Source organism: Suricata suricatta, chromosome 6, assembly GCF_006229205.1.
Source record: "Suricata suricatta isolate VVHF042 chromosome 6, meerkat_22Aug2017_6uvM2_HiC, whole genome shotgun sequence".
NCBI lineage: Eukaryota > Metazoa > Chordata > Mammalia > Carnivora > Herpestidae > Suricata > Suricata suricatta.
In genome coordinates, this window is record NC_043705.1 from 46,192,110 (window position 1) to 46,209,164 (window position 17,055).

At 39.6% G+C, this 17,055-nt stretch overlaps 1 protein-coding gene and 1 pseudogene across 4 annotated transcripts in view; one reads left to right on the forward strand and one right to left on the reverse strand.

The window, feature by feature from the left end:
* The first annotated feature begins 128 nt into the window (after window positions 1-128).
* The window catches only part of NLN (neurolysin), a 98,096-nt gene continuing 81,169 nt past the window's right edge, over window positions 129-17,055 (forward strand). Inside the window, exons 1-3 of one of the 4 annotated variants that reach the window (XM_029942338.1) lie at window positions 129-305; window positions 501-605; window positions 1,317-1,406. In XM_029942338.1, coding sequence (XP_029798198.1) covers window positions 265-305; window positions 501-605; window positions 1,317-1,406 — 236 coding nt within the window. In that variant the 5' untranslated portion in view covers window positions 129-264. Of the gene's footprint in view, window positions 306-500; window positions 1,130-1,316; window positions 1,407-17,055 lie in introns of those variants that run through there. The other 3 variants (XM_029942339.1, XM_029942340.1, XM_029942341.1) reach the window with 3 other exon arrangements.
* Window positions 11,134-15,676, reverse strand: LOC115294000 (annotated as a pseudogene).

Below are 17,055 nucleotides of genomic sequence, written 5' to 3' on the forward strand. Positions count from 1 at the left end.
GCGCTTTGCTCCTGGCCAGTGGGTCTAGCAGGAACCGCCCCCGGGGCGGTGCCAGGAGCGCGGGGCGGGGCGCAAGCCGGGAGGGCGGGGCCCAAGTGGGCGCCGGCGTGGTGCCGCCGCACGTGGGAGGGCGCGGGCAGGGCTGGTCGCCTCCGCCGCTGTTGCCTCCTCCGCTAGGCCGCCGGTCGGCTCCCCGGCGCCCCGCCTCCCTCAACCCCAAACCCGAGGACAACGCGCCCGTCGCCGCCGCCTCTCGGCGCTCCCATGATCGCCCGGTGCCTTTCGGCTGTGCGAGGCCTCCACAGGTACCTCCGATGCGCGGGTTAACCTTGACGGTGGGCCGGGCGTTGTCTTCCGTCCTGTCAGTGCCAGGTGCCTGTGCTCAGGCTTTCCAGAGCGCACCCCTCGAACCCTCCTGGGACCCTCCCTCCCCACCGCCCGCATGCTCTGCCCTGAGGGACACCTGGCGCGGTAACTTGGGGCCACCTTTCCCTCCTCAGCTCCCTCAGGAGGGCATCCATTCCCTTTGTTTGGGACTGCCTCAGCTGCAGTCAGAGAGACTGGTCACAGGCCTGGCCCAAAATGAATGCAGAAAGATGGTTCGGGTAAGACAATCCTTTGACTTCCGCCCCGCCCTCCATCCAGAACTGCAGACCTCTTATTAAAAGTGCCGGCAGCTGTAGACACCGGAATAGCGATTCGAATTTGCCCCTCACGAACATCATTAACATACAGATCGTTTAACGTCCGTACAAGATGAGACAGCTGTGGTTTTTGCGGCTTTTCTCCGTCTTTGCTTTCTAATCTCCTTTTTATTTACCTCTTCCCCATAAAACATTCGGCCTCTTCCTGGGGCAAATTGACTTGGCCCAAAATGGAGGAAATTATTGCTTGGACTCGGTTTGGGGCAGCCAGCCTCAGCTGCTGTTTTGGATCGCTTTGGCTCCCAAGCCACACCCCTTTGCAACAGACCGGTAGCAAGATGGTGAGAATTAAATTCTTTGCTTGGATGCGCTAGATGGAGTGGTTTTCAGAAACAATGCCTCTACCACCTCATTCCCAAATCCATCCTTGAACTGTACATCCTAATGAAGATCCATTAGAAAAAAAAGGAAATGTATGTTTCTTGGTAGGTACTTATAAAACTGCTTTGGAAAATGTTCAGCTTTTTAACAGTTTTCTATTGCACGCGGCCACTCATCTGTGAGGAGCTTTGTGTTGCACAGTCCTTACACTTAACGGTGCATCCAAGGGATAGTAGTAATTATAAAGAGTTAACGGGATGGTTTTGACCATGTTTCACGCTGTCCTTTTAGTCTGCAGGCTGCAAGTGATACTGCTTCAAATGCAGCTATACCAACAAGTGAAGAGAGTCATGCAGGGGTGAGAAGAGAGAAAAATACCGTGTAAGACCCTGGTTCTCAAACTTCTTAGTCCCAAGACCCCTTTACCTTACAAAAATCTGTGAGGATCTAAGAGCTTCTGTTTATGTAGGTTATACTAGATCTATCCATACTTACCATATTAGAAATGAAAACTAGAGAATTGTTAAAGTATTTATTAGTTATTTATAAAACTAATAAACTCATTACATGCACGAATAACATTTTAATGAGAAGCAACTATTTTCCAAAACTCCTCCAAAAACGTCAGTAAGAAGATTGGAATTGTGGGACTTTTTCCCCCCTTTTCTTCAGCTTTTTTTTAATTGTTGTAAACGTAACTTAACATTTGACATTTTAATCATTTTTAAGTGCACAATTCAGTGGCATTAAGAATTTAAACATTGTTGTGCAACCAACTACCATTATCCATCTCCAGATCTTTTTCATCATCTCAAGTGAAAATCTTTACCCATTAAACAATAACTTCTCATTCTCTTCTTTCCCATCCCTGGTAACCACTCTTCTTTCTGTCTCTATGAATTTTACTTTTTTAGGTACCTCATACAACTGGAATCATAAAGTATTTGTGACTGCCTTATTTGAGTTAGCATAATGTTTTTAAGTTTCATCCATGTATTTAGGTGAGGATTTCCTTCCTTTTTAAAGCTGAATAATATTCCATTGTCTAGATATACCACATTTGTTTCTCATCTATCCATGGACATTTGGGTTGTTTCCAGCTTTTGGCCATGTATGACTTAATAGAAAATAGCTGAATTCTTAAATCTGCTTCTGCATTTGATACGTTACACTGTTTTGGTTTGGTTTAAGAAGGTGAAAAAAATTCCACCTTTCATATGTACTTGGAAAAACTACTTAATTAAAAATTTTATTTATTTTTGAGAGAGACAGAGACAAAGTGAGCAGGGGAAGGGCAGAGAGAAAAGGAAAGAGAGAATCCCAAGCAGTCCCCTCACTGTCAACGCAGAGCCGGACATGGTGTTCAAACCCAGGAACTATGAAATCATGACCTGAACTGAAACAATTGACACTTAAACACCTGAGCTACCCAGATGCCCCCTAAAACTACTTCTTAAAAGTAATCCTGGAAATGCTTTATATCATGTGAAAGTTTGATGATTGTTAGTTTTTTACAGATTAGTTGCAATGCAGAATATGAAACTATCAATGTACTTTTCTTATTATATTACATTAAAATCCATGTGTCTATCTTAGATTTTAAATGGATTATTTACTCATAATGATTTTCAAATATCAAACACTGGTTATTTGGAAAATAGCAGTTCACTCTGTTATACAGATCTTCCTAATGTTGATACATTACATTATGCAGTATCAAATCATATTCCCTAATACCATCATCTGTCTCATCATAAATGTCTTAAAGTAGTAGGAAGCTAGCAAGCTCACAATGGCATATACAATATTTCAGAATTCAAATTTTCATTCGAAATCTGACATTTTATCTTTGGCAACAAATACTGTCAGTTCCTTGAAGTGACAGGCTCACTTTGTTACATTTTTTGAGAGAATTTCTGCCGAATACCTGAGTCTGATTAACCGTAGTTTGCCACTCATCTTTTCAAGCACAGTGTTCCATATGCGAAAAGCAGCTATTTCAGCTCACAACTTAATCTTTTGCACAAGTGCTTTGGGTTTGGGCAACCAGATCTTCTGGATAGCCATTGTATTCAAGTATGCAGCAGAAATGCTTTATGCATACATTGCCACACATAGTCATTCAGTGATTGAAATTTAGTAAAATTGAATATTTTACTAGTTCATGAAAGTGAAATTGACATTAACTTTTAGCATGAATGAGTGTTCGTAAAAAGTGTAATGACTGCTAAGACATTTTGGTGCCACTGCCTTGATTTGTTCTAAAGGGCCAATTTTTTTTTAATTATTTTTAATGTTTTATTTATTTTTGATACAGAGCATGAGAGGGGGAGGGGCAGAGAGAGAAGGAGACACAGAACTGGAAGCAGGCTCCAGCCTCTGAGCTGTCAGCACAGAGCCTGACGCAGGGCTCGAACCCATGAACATGAGATCTGACCTGAGCCAAAGTAGGAGGCTTACCCAACTGAGCCACCCAGGCGCCCCAAGGGCCAATTATTTTAACTACCATTGCTTCTTACCATTAGTACAAACATCGACCAAGTGAAAAAAAAAAAGTAAATAGTATCGTAGTATTGTCATGAAATACTTTTAACCTCACAGATGACTTGAAATTGTCTCAAGGACCCCTCTCCATATTCCTATCCCCAAGGATTGCAGATCACATTTTGAGAACCACTGGTATGTGTTAACTAGATTCTTTTAAGTTTATTTATTTATTTTGAGAGAGAGAGAGCGCGGGGTCAGAGCAAGGAAAGGGCAGAGAGAGAGAGGGAGAGAGGGAGAGAATCCCAGGTGGGTTCCACACAGAGCCCAAGGAGAAGTTTGAACCCATGAACCATGAGATCATGACCTGAGCTGAAACCAAGAGTTAGACACTTAACTGACTAAGCCATCGAGGTACCCCTTGTTACTCAGATTCTCTGTAGAAAAAAATATATAGAAAGCCATACAATTATTATCTTGTTAGAAGCTGGTAATCAGGGGCACCTGAGTGGCTCAGTCTGGTTGTTTCCAACTCTTCATCTTGACTCAAGTCATGATCTCACAGTTTGAGTTCTAGCCCAACTATGGGCTCTGTGCTGACAGTGCAGAGCCTGCTTAGATTCTCTCTCTCTCTCCTTCTCTTTCTCTACCTCTCCCCTGCTCGCATGCTCTCCTCTCTCTCTCTCCCTCAAAATAAAAAAATAAACTTTTTTAATAAGCTGGTAATCAATTAAATATACCAACTATTTTATTACATAACAAGATAATATAGTTAAACAACGTATACAGTAGTAGTAGTCATTAATTTATGGCACTTGTGAGTGGCTTAATCACAGAATCTTTGTTTCAAACTGTATCCTCCAAAAACAGTCAAAACTAGGCAACATGGAAGGCCTCTGTGTTCTCTTGATAGGTTTTTCCTAACTTCTTCTGACACTTGGGAGTTCATTTTGTTTTAAAGTAACTAGGTTTTTATTTACTGACTTAGGATTTCTCTTGTGTTTTCCTGTTGGCAGAGCTGCTATACATCCCTTCCCAAAGCCCTTTGAACAGCCAGGATCATCAATCGATGGGATACTAGGTTAATTTCTTGGGAATGGGGGGTCTGAGAATCTGAAGGCTGGTTGTGCTTGCTGTTGAGATAACCTATGACCTTAAGTAAATCATTCAGTATCTTGGATCTCTCTCAAGTTTCTTATTTTGTAAAATGAAAAGGACTAGACTAAGTGATACCTAAGATTTCTTTCAACTTTTGTTGCCATAACAATTAAACCTGGAGAATTTCCCTTCCTACCTCATCCAGACTGCATAGCATTTGAGCCAAGCAAAATCTAAGGTACACTGTAGAGTGAGAGATGGATGGCATGATCAAAAAAACAAATCAGAAAGATAACTCAACAGTATTTAGCCCAGATTATATCTATAATGGTCCTACTTTCCTCATTCAATTAAAAAAAACCTTGGTTTTAAAAATTATGACAGCAGTGCATGTTCATTGTGGAAAACTAGAAAATATTGACAAGCAAAAGAAACAAGTCTACCGATCCAAAAGAACCACGTGTTAATAGCTTCCAAAATCTTTTCTACATACAGACTTTCTCTTTGTACATATATGAGATTATACCATATTTATTGTAAGTTTTTTGTACTGTTAACATTCTTCCATAATATAAACGGTTATAATCCATTGGAAACATATGATAATTCCTACTTTTGGATATAACTATTCCCAACTTCTTGCTGAGTAATAATGCTGAGATAAACATTCTTGCTGTTAGGTGTTTTTCCAAATCCTTAATTATTTCATCAATATAAGTTTTTAGCAAAGCAATTGCTAAAGGCCTTTGATGCACATCTTTCAGGCCTTTGATACTTTCCTATTTTTCTCCAAAATGTTTCAACCAAATTTTACTCTTACTAAGTGGAGTGTCTAAATGCTAGTTTCCTACATGATTACCAATGTATTTTAATATTTTTTATCCTTGCGAATTAGTTAAGTAGAACTTTTCTTATTATTTTTTAAATATTTTTTAATGTTTAATTTTAAGAGAGAGAGAGTGCGCACGCACAAGTGAGAAAGCATGAGAGAGGGCCTGAAGTGGGCTCTGCACTTACAGCAATGAGCAGCCAGATGCAGGGCTTGAACTCATGAACCATGACATGAGCCAAAGTCACTCAACCAACTGAGCCACCAGGTGCCCCAAAACTTTTCATATTATAATTTACATTTACTTGCATTTTGTGGGGGGGAGTTTATTTGGTGAGTTTAATTCTAACAAAAATTCAGGACTTGTGATCTGAAGACCAAAAAAAATTTTTTGTTTTCTTTTTAATTTTTTAAAAAATATTTATTTTAAGAGAGAGAGTGCACACATGCAAGCAGGAGAAGGGCAGAGAGAGAGAGAGAGAAGGAGAGAGAGAATCCCAAATGGACTCCTTGCTGTCAGTGCAGAGCCTTGATCCCACAAACGAGGAGATGACTTGAGCTGAAACCAAGAGTTAGACACTTAACTGCTTAACTGATTGAGCCACCCAGGTGTGCCAAGTTGCTTTCTGTTGTGAGAATTTATTCACATGGGAAGTCTTAGAATGACATAAGTCATAGTTATTCATAAACTTAACATTTATGTATCTTAACTGTAATTAAATAAAATTGAGATTGTCTCCCTAAACCCAGTAGATAGAAACCCCGGAATTTTAGGGCATTGGTGCTAGGAAAAAAAATACTAATGAAGAAAAGGTTTTAAGTTAGAAATATCAAAGGTTACACATTGTTTGCAAAAATGGATTTTAAAATCTTGGAGGATTTTTGTTTTTCTCTTAACCCCTGGTTTTGGACAGAAACATCCTGGTACTTTCTCATGTTTAAATAGTATCACTTCTTTGGCTAAGACAAAACAGAGAACTTCTGTGGAGAGAAGCACCTAGTTTAAAGTATGAAGAACCATGTATTGATGCTTATTGGGTACATATGCATGTATATGCCATGCTCTGCATTAGAAAGGTAGGTAGAATAGTACTCTCCAGTAGTCTAGACTAATCTGGAGCTTTCCTTGCCTCTGCCACTGAGTAGCACTGTGATCTTGGGCAGTTACTTAATTTCTCTGTGTTTATTTCTTCATCAGTAAATGAAATTGATTGGCTGATTTTTTTTACTCCCTAGATATTTATTGAGTGTCTATTTATGTGCCAAACATTTTTCTAGGTCTAGTAATACAGCAGTGAGCAAAGCAGCCCCAAATCCCTGTGTTCATGGAGCTTATGTTCTAGTGGGAGAGACACCTAAGGAAAATACACCATATGTTAAATGGGAAATGTGCCAGGGGGCAAAAAATAAAGCAGGAAAGATGGATATTCAGTACTGGTGATTTTACAGGAGAGGGCTCACTGAGAAGCTTGTGCTGTGCCTGGTGTGTTTCAGAAAGTGAAGAGGCCATTGTGATTGGAGTGGAGTATGGGTCAGACAGATGAGTAGGAGAGGGGATAAGAGAGGGAATAATTGTACTCATCGCATTAGAAAAACAGTTCTCCCTTCTCCTGGGAGGGCTCTTACTACTCCCACAAAACTCTCCACTTATGACAAGTAGGTCACCAAATGTGTGTGGAAGTTTTCTCCACAGCAAGCAATTCTCTGCCTCACCAGCATTTTAACTCAATTCTGACACTGCCTGCCTGGAGATGCCATCAGATCCCACAGGTGAAGGGCTGGCCCCACAAGTCCACTACCCAACTCCAGATGCCACTCAAGTCCATGTTGTCACCACTGCTTCTGACCTATTGGCTGTAAGTCTTGGGTTCCCATGACTCCCTCCTTGGGTTCAATTAATTTGCTGGAGCAGCTCCCAGAACTTGGGAAACATGTTTGTCAGTTCATTGAAGGATATTGGCATAATCTTTGTGAAGGATGAAGAGATACGGAGGTTTGAGAACAGGAGCTTCTGTCCCATTGAAGTTGGGGTACCTCATCCTCCTGGAACATGGTTGTGTTCACCAAACTGGAAGCTCTCCAAACCCCGTATTATTGGGATTTTTATGGAGGCTTCATGAAGTAGGCATGATCTGTCATTAGTTCCATTTTCAGCCCTTCTCTCTTCTCAAGAGAATAGGAAGCAAGGCTAAAAATTCCAATCTTCTAATCATGGCTCTTTCTGGTGGCCACCCCTTGTCTGGGAGTCCATTCAGTCACTATATCAGAACAAAAGACACTCCTATCACCCAGGAAATTTCAAGGCTTTCAGAAGCTCTGTGTCAGGAAACAGGGTCAGAAACCAAATATTACAACAAAATATGATCCTAGTGCTCTTATCACATAGGAAATAACCAGGGTTTTAGGAGCTCAGTGCCAGGAACTAGGGACAGAGCCAATATATATTCGCTATTACCTCAGATCACCTGTTTAAGATTGAGAGCAAATAAATATAGAGTACTTTGAACATTACTTAGCTATATCCATTACTATTGCCAGAATAATGCTATGTAGCAAACCAAATCTCAGGGGAGTATAATCATAAATATTTGTTTGCTGACAAATGTTGTGTTTGCTGGACACTTTTCTGGTCTTGACCAGGATCATTCCACCTATCGGCCATGGATTGTGTAGGCAGCTCTGTTGATCTTGGCTGAGCTGCGTTGTATATTTGGGGATCTCGGATGGCAAAAGTTGGGGCCGCTTGGCCTTCACCTTCTCTCTCATCCTCCAGGAAGCTAATTCAGACTTGTTCTCATGGCAATGACAGGGTTCCATGAGAATGGAAGTGTATACAGCTCCCCCAAAGCTTAGGCTGGAACTGGAGTACCATTAACTATGCTACATTCAGCTGGCCAAAGCAACTCCCAAGGCCAGCCTAGGTGCAAGAAATGGATAGACAGACTGTATCCTGATGGGAGGAGCAGCAAACTCAAAATTATAAGAGGTCATAGATACATAGAGGGGTGAAATGGAGGTCATTATTTAGTATTTAGTTTACAATATTGGAACATTAAAAGCTCAATATATATTAGCTATTATTTTCATGTTTTTGAATTACCTAGTTGGATTTTGGAGGTTTTTTTATTCTGTTTTGTTTTTTGTTTTTTGTTTTTTGTTTTTGAGAGAGAGACAGACAGTGCGAGGAAGGGAGGGTCAGAGAGAGAGAGAGGGAGACACAGAATCCGAAGCAAGCTCCAGGCTCTGAGCTAGCTGTCAGCACTGAGCCCGACCCGGAGCTCGAACCCACGAACAGTGAGATCATGACCTGAGCCAAAGCCGGATGCTTAACCGACTGAGCCACCCAGGTGCCCCAAATTTTGGAGGTTTTTATATTCAGATTTTTAATTTGTATTAGCCCTTTGTAGATGTTGCAATTTTTTTTTTTTTTGGTCTTTGAATTTTGGGATGGATTATTATTGCTCTTTGTTCTACAGAAGTGAACATTTTTTATGTAATCAAGTATATCAGTTTTTCTTTTATGACATCTGCCTTTAACGGAAAGCTCTTCTACCCCAAGATTATAATTTTTTAAATCACCTAATTTTTCTTTCATTTTGCACATTCGTAACCTTTATCTGTCATGAATACTAACTTTTTCTAAATGACTTTTCTAATTACTAAGTGAAACAAAAAGAAAAACATAAAGTGAAGGAAGTATGAGAACCTCCAGCTTACAAAATTGGGGTTTCTGATTTACCACAGTGTATGTTGGAAGATCCTGTCCCATTCCACCTACTTGGCACTCAAAAGGATACACTCTTACTTCCCAGCCACACATAGCTGGTATCTTTGATGCCTAATCTAACAATCCAAAAGGAAAATTCTTTTCCTGCTTCACAGCTTTTATTTTTTCTTCCTGTTCCTCCACACACCTCCTTTATGGTAACCATCAGTTTGTTCTCTGTAGTTAGAGTCTCTTTCTTGGTTTGCCTCTTTCTCCATTTTTCCCCCCTTTGCTCATTTGATTTGTTTCTTAAATTGCACATATGAGTGAAACTCATATGATATTTGTCTTTCTCTGACTGCCTTATTTCACTTCGCATAATGCCCTCTGGCTCCATCCATGTCACTGCAAATGGCAAGATTTCATTTTTTATGGCTGAGTAAGATTCCATAGTGTGTGTGTGTGTGCGCGCGCCCGTATACCTATATGGGTGTATATATGCATATATTCACACACACACACGCAGTACATCATCTTCCTTATCCATTCACCAGTCGATAGATACTTGGGCTGTTCCCACAATTTGGCTTTTGTAAATAATGCTGCTATAAACATCAGAGTGCATGTATCCCCTTTAATTAGCGTTTTTGTGTTCTCTGGATAAATACCTAGTAGTAATGCAATTGTTGGATCATAGAGTAGTTCTATTTTTAACTTAAAATTTTTTTTTAAGGTTAATTTATTTATATTGAGAGAGAGAGACAGAAATTGAGAATCTCAAGCAAGCTCCGCATCTTCAGCACAGAGCCCAATGTGGTGCTTAAACTCACAAACCGTGAGATCATGACCCGAGCCGAATTCAATAATTGGACACTTAACCGACTGAGCCATTCAAGCACCCCTCTATTTTTGTAGTGGAACCTCCAAACTGTTTTCCAGAATTGCTACATGAGTTTGAATTCCCACCAGCAGTGCAAAAGGGTTCCCGTTTAGGAGTCAGTTCTGAGTATGCCACACCTTACATAAGGATGTAGCAACAAAAATATTTATGGAAGCACTGCTCTCATTTACCTGGTATTCCCAAGTTCCCAAGCACAACAGTAGAAGACAAGCTCCAATGCTTAAAAGCACTACAAGTCTCTGTCTTATATTTGCTAGTATCTTTTGACTAAAACAAGTCACATGGCCAAATCTAGACTCAAGGATGGAGACACCTCTTGAGGTTAAAAAAAAAAAAAAAAACTTATATGGAGCAGCTGGCTGGCCCAGTTGGAAAAGCATATAACTCTTGATCTCGGGGTCCTGAGTTCAAGCCCCACATTAGATGTAGAGATTAAAAAAATTTTTGTTAAACCAAGAATAGAAGGACTTCTTTAACTTCATAAAGTATATATTTTTAAAGCCTACATGAAACTTCATACATAATAATAAAATTACTTTTAAAAAGCCTGCCTGAAATCAGGAATGAGGCAGAGATGACCATTTTTGCTATGTATAGTCAAAGTGTCCTTTCACTGTCCTCAGCCAGTGCACTAATTTGAAAAAACAAAAGATGTAAAGTTTGGAAAAGAAGGAATAAAACTGTCATTTTTTTTGCAATGACATCATTGTATCAAAAATTCAAAGGATAAAATATTAGAATGATTATTTTGTATCCTTAGATACAAGATCAACATAAAATACCAAATTCTAGGTCTATGCCTTAGCAAGATACAATTGGAAAGTGAATTTTTTTAATATAAGTAAAAATAGAATTAAAAACTTTAAATATTAGGAACAAATTGAATAAATGTAAAACATCAGAGAAAACTACAAAACACTTATGAAAAAAATAAAAGAAAAGCTAAATAAATGACAAAAAGTTCTAAAAATGGATCTAAAAAAAATCCAAGTAAATGAAAAGATAAGTCAATTTGTGATTGGACTACTGAATGTAGAAACTTTTTCTGTCTGCCTTATTTTCATTTTGATTGCCTTTGGAAAAGATCAGCTTAAGGCCAGTCAGTAGTTGGTCCTCCCCATTCAGTGGCCCGAACAGTGGGAGCTGCAGTGGAGTGTTGAGTGGAAGGCTAAGTGCAGTCTTCAGGTGGGAAGTGCTGCACAGGCACAGAGGGAGGGCACCTGCATGCCTCAGACCAGTCTGTGACTTCATGCTGAGAAGTGGTGAACTCAGGAACTGGAACAGTCTACTCACCTCCTTGGTCACAGCATTTTCTTTCTTTCTTTTTTTTTTTTTTTAAATATAATTTACTGTCAAATTGGTTTCCATTCAACACCCAGTGCTCCTACCAAGAAGTGCCCTCCTTAGTGCCCAACACCTACTTTCCCCTCTCCCCCACTTCTATCAACCCTCAGTTCTCAGTATTTAAGAGGCTTTTATGGTTTGCCTCCCTCCCTCTTTGTAACTTTTTTTTTTCCCTTTCTCCTCCCCCATTGTCTTCTGTTAAGTTTCTCAAGATCTATATATGAGTGAAAACACATGGTATCTGTTTTCCTCTGACTGACTTATTTCACGTAGCATAATACCCTCCAGTTCTATCCATGTTTGTCCAAATGGCCAGATTTCATTCTTCCTCATTGGCATGTTGTATTCCATTGTATAGATAAACCACATCTTCTTTATCCATTTGTCTATCAATAGACACTTAGGCTCTTTCCATGATTTGGCAATTGTTGAATGCGCTGCTATAAACATTGGGGTACATGTGCTCCTATGCATCAGCACTCCTGTATCCCCTTGAGTAAATCCCTAGCAGTGCTATTGCTGGGTCATAGGGGAGTTCTATTGTTAATTTTTTGAAGAACCTCCACACTGTTTTCTAGAGTGGCTGCACCAGTTTACATTCCCACCAACAGTGTAGGAGGGTGCCCATTTCTCCACATCCTTGCCAACATCTATAGTCTCCTGATTTGTTCACTTGAGCCACTCTGACTGGCATGAGGTGGTATCTCAGTGTGGTTTTGATTTGTATTTCCCTGATGATGAGGGACGTTGAGCATCATTTCATGTGTCTTTTGGCCATCGGGATTTTTTTTGGAAAAGTGTCCATGTCTTCTGCCCATTTCTTCACTGAATTATTTGCTATTCGGGGTGTAGTCTGGTGAGTTCCTTATAGATTTTGGATACTAGCCCTTTTTCCAATAGTCATTTACAACCATCTTTTCCCATTCCATCCGTTGCCTATTAGTTTTATTGTTTCCTTTGTCATGCAGAAGCCTTTTATCTTGATGAGGTCACAATAGTTCATTTTTAGTCTTGATTTCCTTGCATTTGAAGTTGTGTCAAGTATGAAATTGCTGCAGTTGAGAGCAAGGAGGCTGTTTCCTGCTTTCTCCTCTGGGGTTTTGATGGTTTCCTGTCTCACATTCAGGTCCTTCATCCATTTTGGGTTTATTTTTGTGTATGGTGTACAAAGAAAGTACTCTTAGTTTCATTCTTCTGCATGTTGCTGTCCAGTTCTCCCAGCACCATCTGTTACAGAGGCTGTATTTTTTCCATTGGATATTCTTTCCTGCTTTGTCAAAGATTAATTGGCCATACATTTGTGGTCCACTTGTGGGTTTTCTATTCTTTTCCATTGGTTTATGTGTCTGTTTCTGTGCCAATACCATACTGTCTTGATAATCACAGCTTTGTAGTAGAGGCTAAAGTCAGGGATTGTGGGGCACATCAGTGGCTCAGTCGGCTAAGTGTCTGGCTTCAGCTCAGGTCATGATCTCGCGGCTCGTGGGTTCGAGCCCCACATCAGGCTCTGTGTTGACAGCTAGCTCAGAGCCTGGAGCCTGCTTCAGATTCTGTATCCCTTTCTCTCTGACCCTCCCCTGCTCACACTATCTCTCTGTCTCTCAAAAATAAATTAAAAACATTAAAAATTTTTTTAAGTCAGGGATGTGATGCCTCCCATTTTGGTTTTCTTCTTCAATATTACTTTGACTCTTCGAGGTCTTTTACGGTTCCATACAAATTTTAGGATTGTTTGTTCTAGCTCTGAGAAGAACACTGATGCAATTTTGATTGGGATTGCACTGAATGTGTAGACTGCTTCGGTAGTATTGATATTTTAACAATATTTATTTTTCTGATCCACGAGCATGGAATGTTTTTCTGTTTCTTTGTGTCTTCAATTTCCTTCAGAAGTTTTCTATAGTTTTCAGCATACAAATCTTTTATATCTTTGATTAGGTTTATTCTTAGGTATTTTATGGTTCTTGGTGCAATTGTGAATGGGATCAGTTTCTTGATTTCTCTTTCTGTTGGTTCATTATTGGTGTATAAAAATGCAACCGATTTCTGTATGTTGATTTTGTACTCTGCGACTTTGCTGAATTCATCTATCAGATTTAGCAGACTTCTGGTGCAGTCTGTAGGGTTTTCCATGTAAAGTATCATGTCACCTATGAAAAGTGAAAGTTTGACTTCTTCTTTGCCAATTCTGATGCCTTTTATTTCCTTTTGTTGTCTGATTGCTGATGCTAGGACTTCTAGCATTATGGTAAACAACAGTGGTAAGAGTGGACATCCCTGTCGTGTTCCTGATCTTAGGGGGAAAGCTCTCAGTTTTTCCCCATTGAGGATTATATTAGCTGTGAGCTTTTCATAAATGCCTTTTATAATGTTTAAATATGTTCCTTCCATCCTGACTTTCTCAAAGGTTTTTATTAAGAAAGGTTGCTGTATTTTGTCAAATGCTTTTTTTCCATCTGTTGACAGGATCATATGGTTCTTATCTTTTCTTTTGTTAATGTGATGTATCACATTGATTGATTTGCAAATATTGAACCAGCCCTGCAACCCAAGAATGAATCCTACTTGATCATGGAGAATATTTCTTTTTATATGCTGTCATATTCAGTTTGCTAGTATCTTGTTGAGGATTTTTGCATCCATATTCATCAGGGATATTGACCTGTAGTTCTCTTTTTTCTTTTTTTTGCTAAGTCTCTGTCTAGTTTGGGAATCAAAGTGATGCTGGCTTCATAGAATGAGTCTAGAAATTTTCCTTCCATTTCTATTTTTTGGAAAAGCTTGAGAAGGATATGTATTAACTCTGCTTTAAATGTCTAGTGGAATTCCCCAGGGAAGCCATCTGGTCTAGGACTCTTATTTATTGGGAGATTTTTTATTTCTTCACTAGTTATGGGTCTCTTGAGATTTTCTGTTTTTTCCCGTTCGAGTTTTGGTACTGTGGGGGTGTTTAGGAGTTTGTCCATTTCTTCCAGGTTGTCCAGTTTGTTGGCATATAATTTTTCATAGTATTCCCTGATAATTGCTTGTATTTCTGAGTGATTGGTTGTAATAAATCGATTTTCATTTATGATTTTAGCTATTTGGGTCCTCTCTCTTTTCTTTTTGAGAAGCCTGGCTAAATGTTTTCAAGTTTGTTTATTTTTTCAAAAAACCAACTCTTGGTTTCATTGATCTGTTCTACTGGATTTTTTTTAAATCTATATTATTTCTGCCCTGATCTTTATTATTTCTCTTCTTCTACTGGGTTTGGGGTGTCTTTGTTCTGTTTCTAGTTCCTTTAGGTGTGCTGTTAGATTTTGTATTTGGGATTTCTTTTGTTTCTTAGATAGGCCTGGATTGCAATGTATTTTCCTCTTAGGACTGGCTTTGCTGCATCCCAAAGTGTTTGTATTGCTGAATTTTTTTTCTTCATTTGTTTCCATATATTTTTTTCATTTTCATTTCTTCTCTAATTGCCTGGTTGACCTATTCATTCTTTAGCAGGATGTTCTTTAGCCTCCATGCTTTTGGAGGTTTTTCAGACTTTTCCCTGTGGTTGATTTCAAGTTTCATAGCATTGTGATCTGAAAGTGTTTATGGTATGTTCTCAATTCTTTTATATTTATTGAGTGCTGCTTTGGGTCACAGCATTTTCAGCAGTGGCCTGCTCTTTTAAATCTTTTAGGATCTCTGTAGAGGTAGAGATTAGGCATGACCTCCCATGGGTGTTGACCAGAAATGGTGACATACATCCACAGACTTTCCGAGACCAGCATCTACCACATCAGACCCACTGAGTGAGCTCCCTTGTTGTTGCCAAGAAAATTCAGCAATCCAAACCCTTTGGGATGCAGGAGAGTCTGTTATACAGAGCTATGATAGGCTGATTAACATAAGATGCCTCTCTGCAAGGCTAGTGGTCAGCCCTGGGAACAGTAAGCACCAGAAGTTTCTTTTCCTGGAGGGCTGCCTGGATCTGGTTAGTGAAGTTTCCAAGAGTCAACTGGCGAGCAATAGGAGTGGCTCCAGCAGCAGCAGCAGCAGACTTTAGCAGAGCTCGCTGGCCAGTATTCTTGGATGATATGACACTAACATCAGCAGGGTTTTCAGTGGCAGCAGTGGCACAAGCTGCCAACAGAAGCTTCTCCCAGGTTCTCTTCAGTTATGGTGTAGATACTATCACTTTTCCTTTTGTGGATATACTGTTCCAAACGGAATTCATGGTTGGTACCACCTAAGTGGGTTCCTGCTGCAAGAAATTTGAGGACATCACCCTTCACTTGTAGGACATCAAGGGCTCTGGACATTGTAAAAGTTTCCCTTTAAGGTACAACGGAACACAAAACAATGCTGTATCATCCCCGCCTTGATACAGGTAGTCTGTATCAAGAAAGGTAGACTACTGAGTGTAGTAAAATTGTTGACTTCCCCTAATTTAACCTTTCAATTCAATAAAATCCCAATCAAAATCCCAGAAGAACTTTTTGTGGAAATTGACATGTGTATTCTAAAATTTTAAATGGAAACATAAAGGGCCAAGTTAGCAAAACACAAACTTGAAAAATATCAAGTCAGAGGATTTAAGCTACTAAATACCAAGATAGTACAAAGCTACAGTCAAAAAACAAAACACAGTGTGGTGTTCCTTCAAGAATAGGAAAATAGGTGAAGGAACAGAGTTCAGAAATAAACTTACACATACTTGATAACTATTGCAATAGTTGGCCTTAGGAGGGAGGAGGGCTTTTTTTTTTTTTTTTTTTAACTAAATGATAGTTGGGCAATTGCATATTCTTACAGAAAGAGATGAACCCTTTTTTCCCTTTGACCTGTATTTTTTTCTTTGTTTTTTTTTTCCCAGTTTTTAATGAGTGTTTTGGATTTTTGTTTGAGAGAGACAGAGAGATACAAATTGTGAGTGGGAGAAAGGCAAAGAGAGAGGGAGACACAGAATCCAAAGCAGGCTCCAAGCTCCGAGCTGTCAGCACAGAGCCCAAAGCAGGGCTTGAACTCACTGACCATGAGATCATGACCTGAGCCAGCCAGGTGCCCCTCTTTTATTTCTTCCTTCCTTCCTTTCTGTCTCTTTTCTCTTCTTTTTTTCTTCCTTTCTTTCTTTCTTCCTTTCCTTCTCCTTTCTTTCCTCTTGTTTTTCTTGCTTTTTTCTTTTAATTTAAATTCCAGTTACATACAGTCTAGTATTAGTTTTAAGTGTACAATATAATGATTCAACACTTTCATGCAACACCTGGTGCTCAGCACAAGAGCTCTCCTTGGGACCCCTGGGTGGCTCAGTCAGATACGCTTCTGACTTTGGCTTCAGTCATGATCTTGTGGCTTGTAAGTTCGAGTCCTGCATTGGGCTCTGTGCTGACAGCTCAGAGCCTGGAGCCTCCTTCAGAGTCTGTCTCCCCCTTCCCCTGCCCCCCTCCCATGCTCATGCTTTGTATCTCTCTCTCAATAGTAAATAAAAATGTTTAAAAAATTTTTTTAATTAAAAAAATAAGAGCTCTCCTTAATTCCCGTCACCTATTTTAGCCATCCTTCCCACCCGCCTTCCCTCTGGTAACCATCAATTCTCTAAGGTTAAGAATCTGTTTCTGGGTTTGCTTCTCTCTCTCTTTTTTCCTTTTGTTCGTTTGTATTGTTTCTTAAATTCCACATAGGAATGAAACTCTCATAGTAT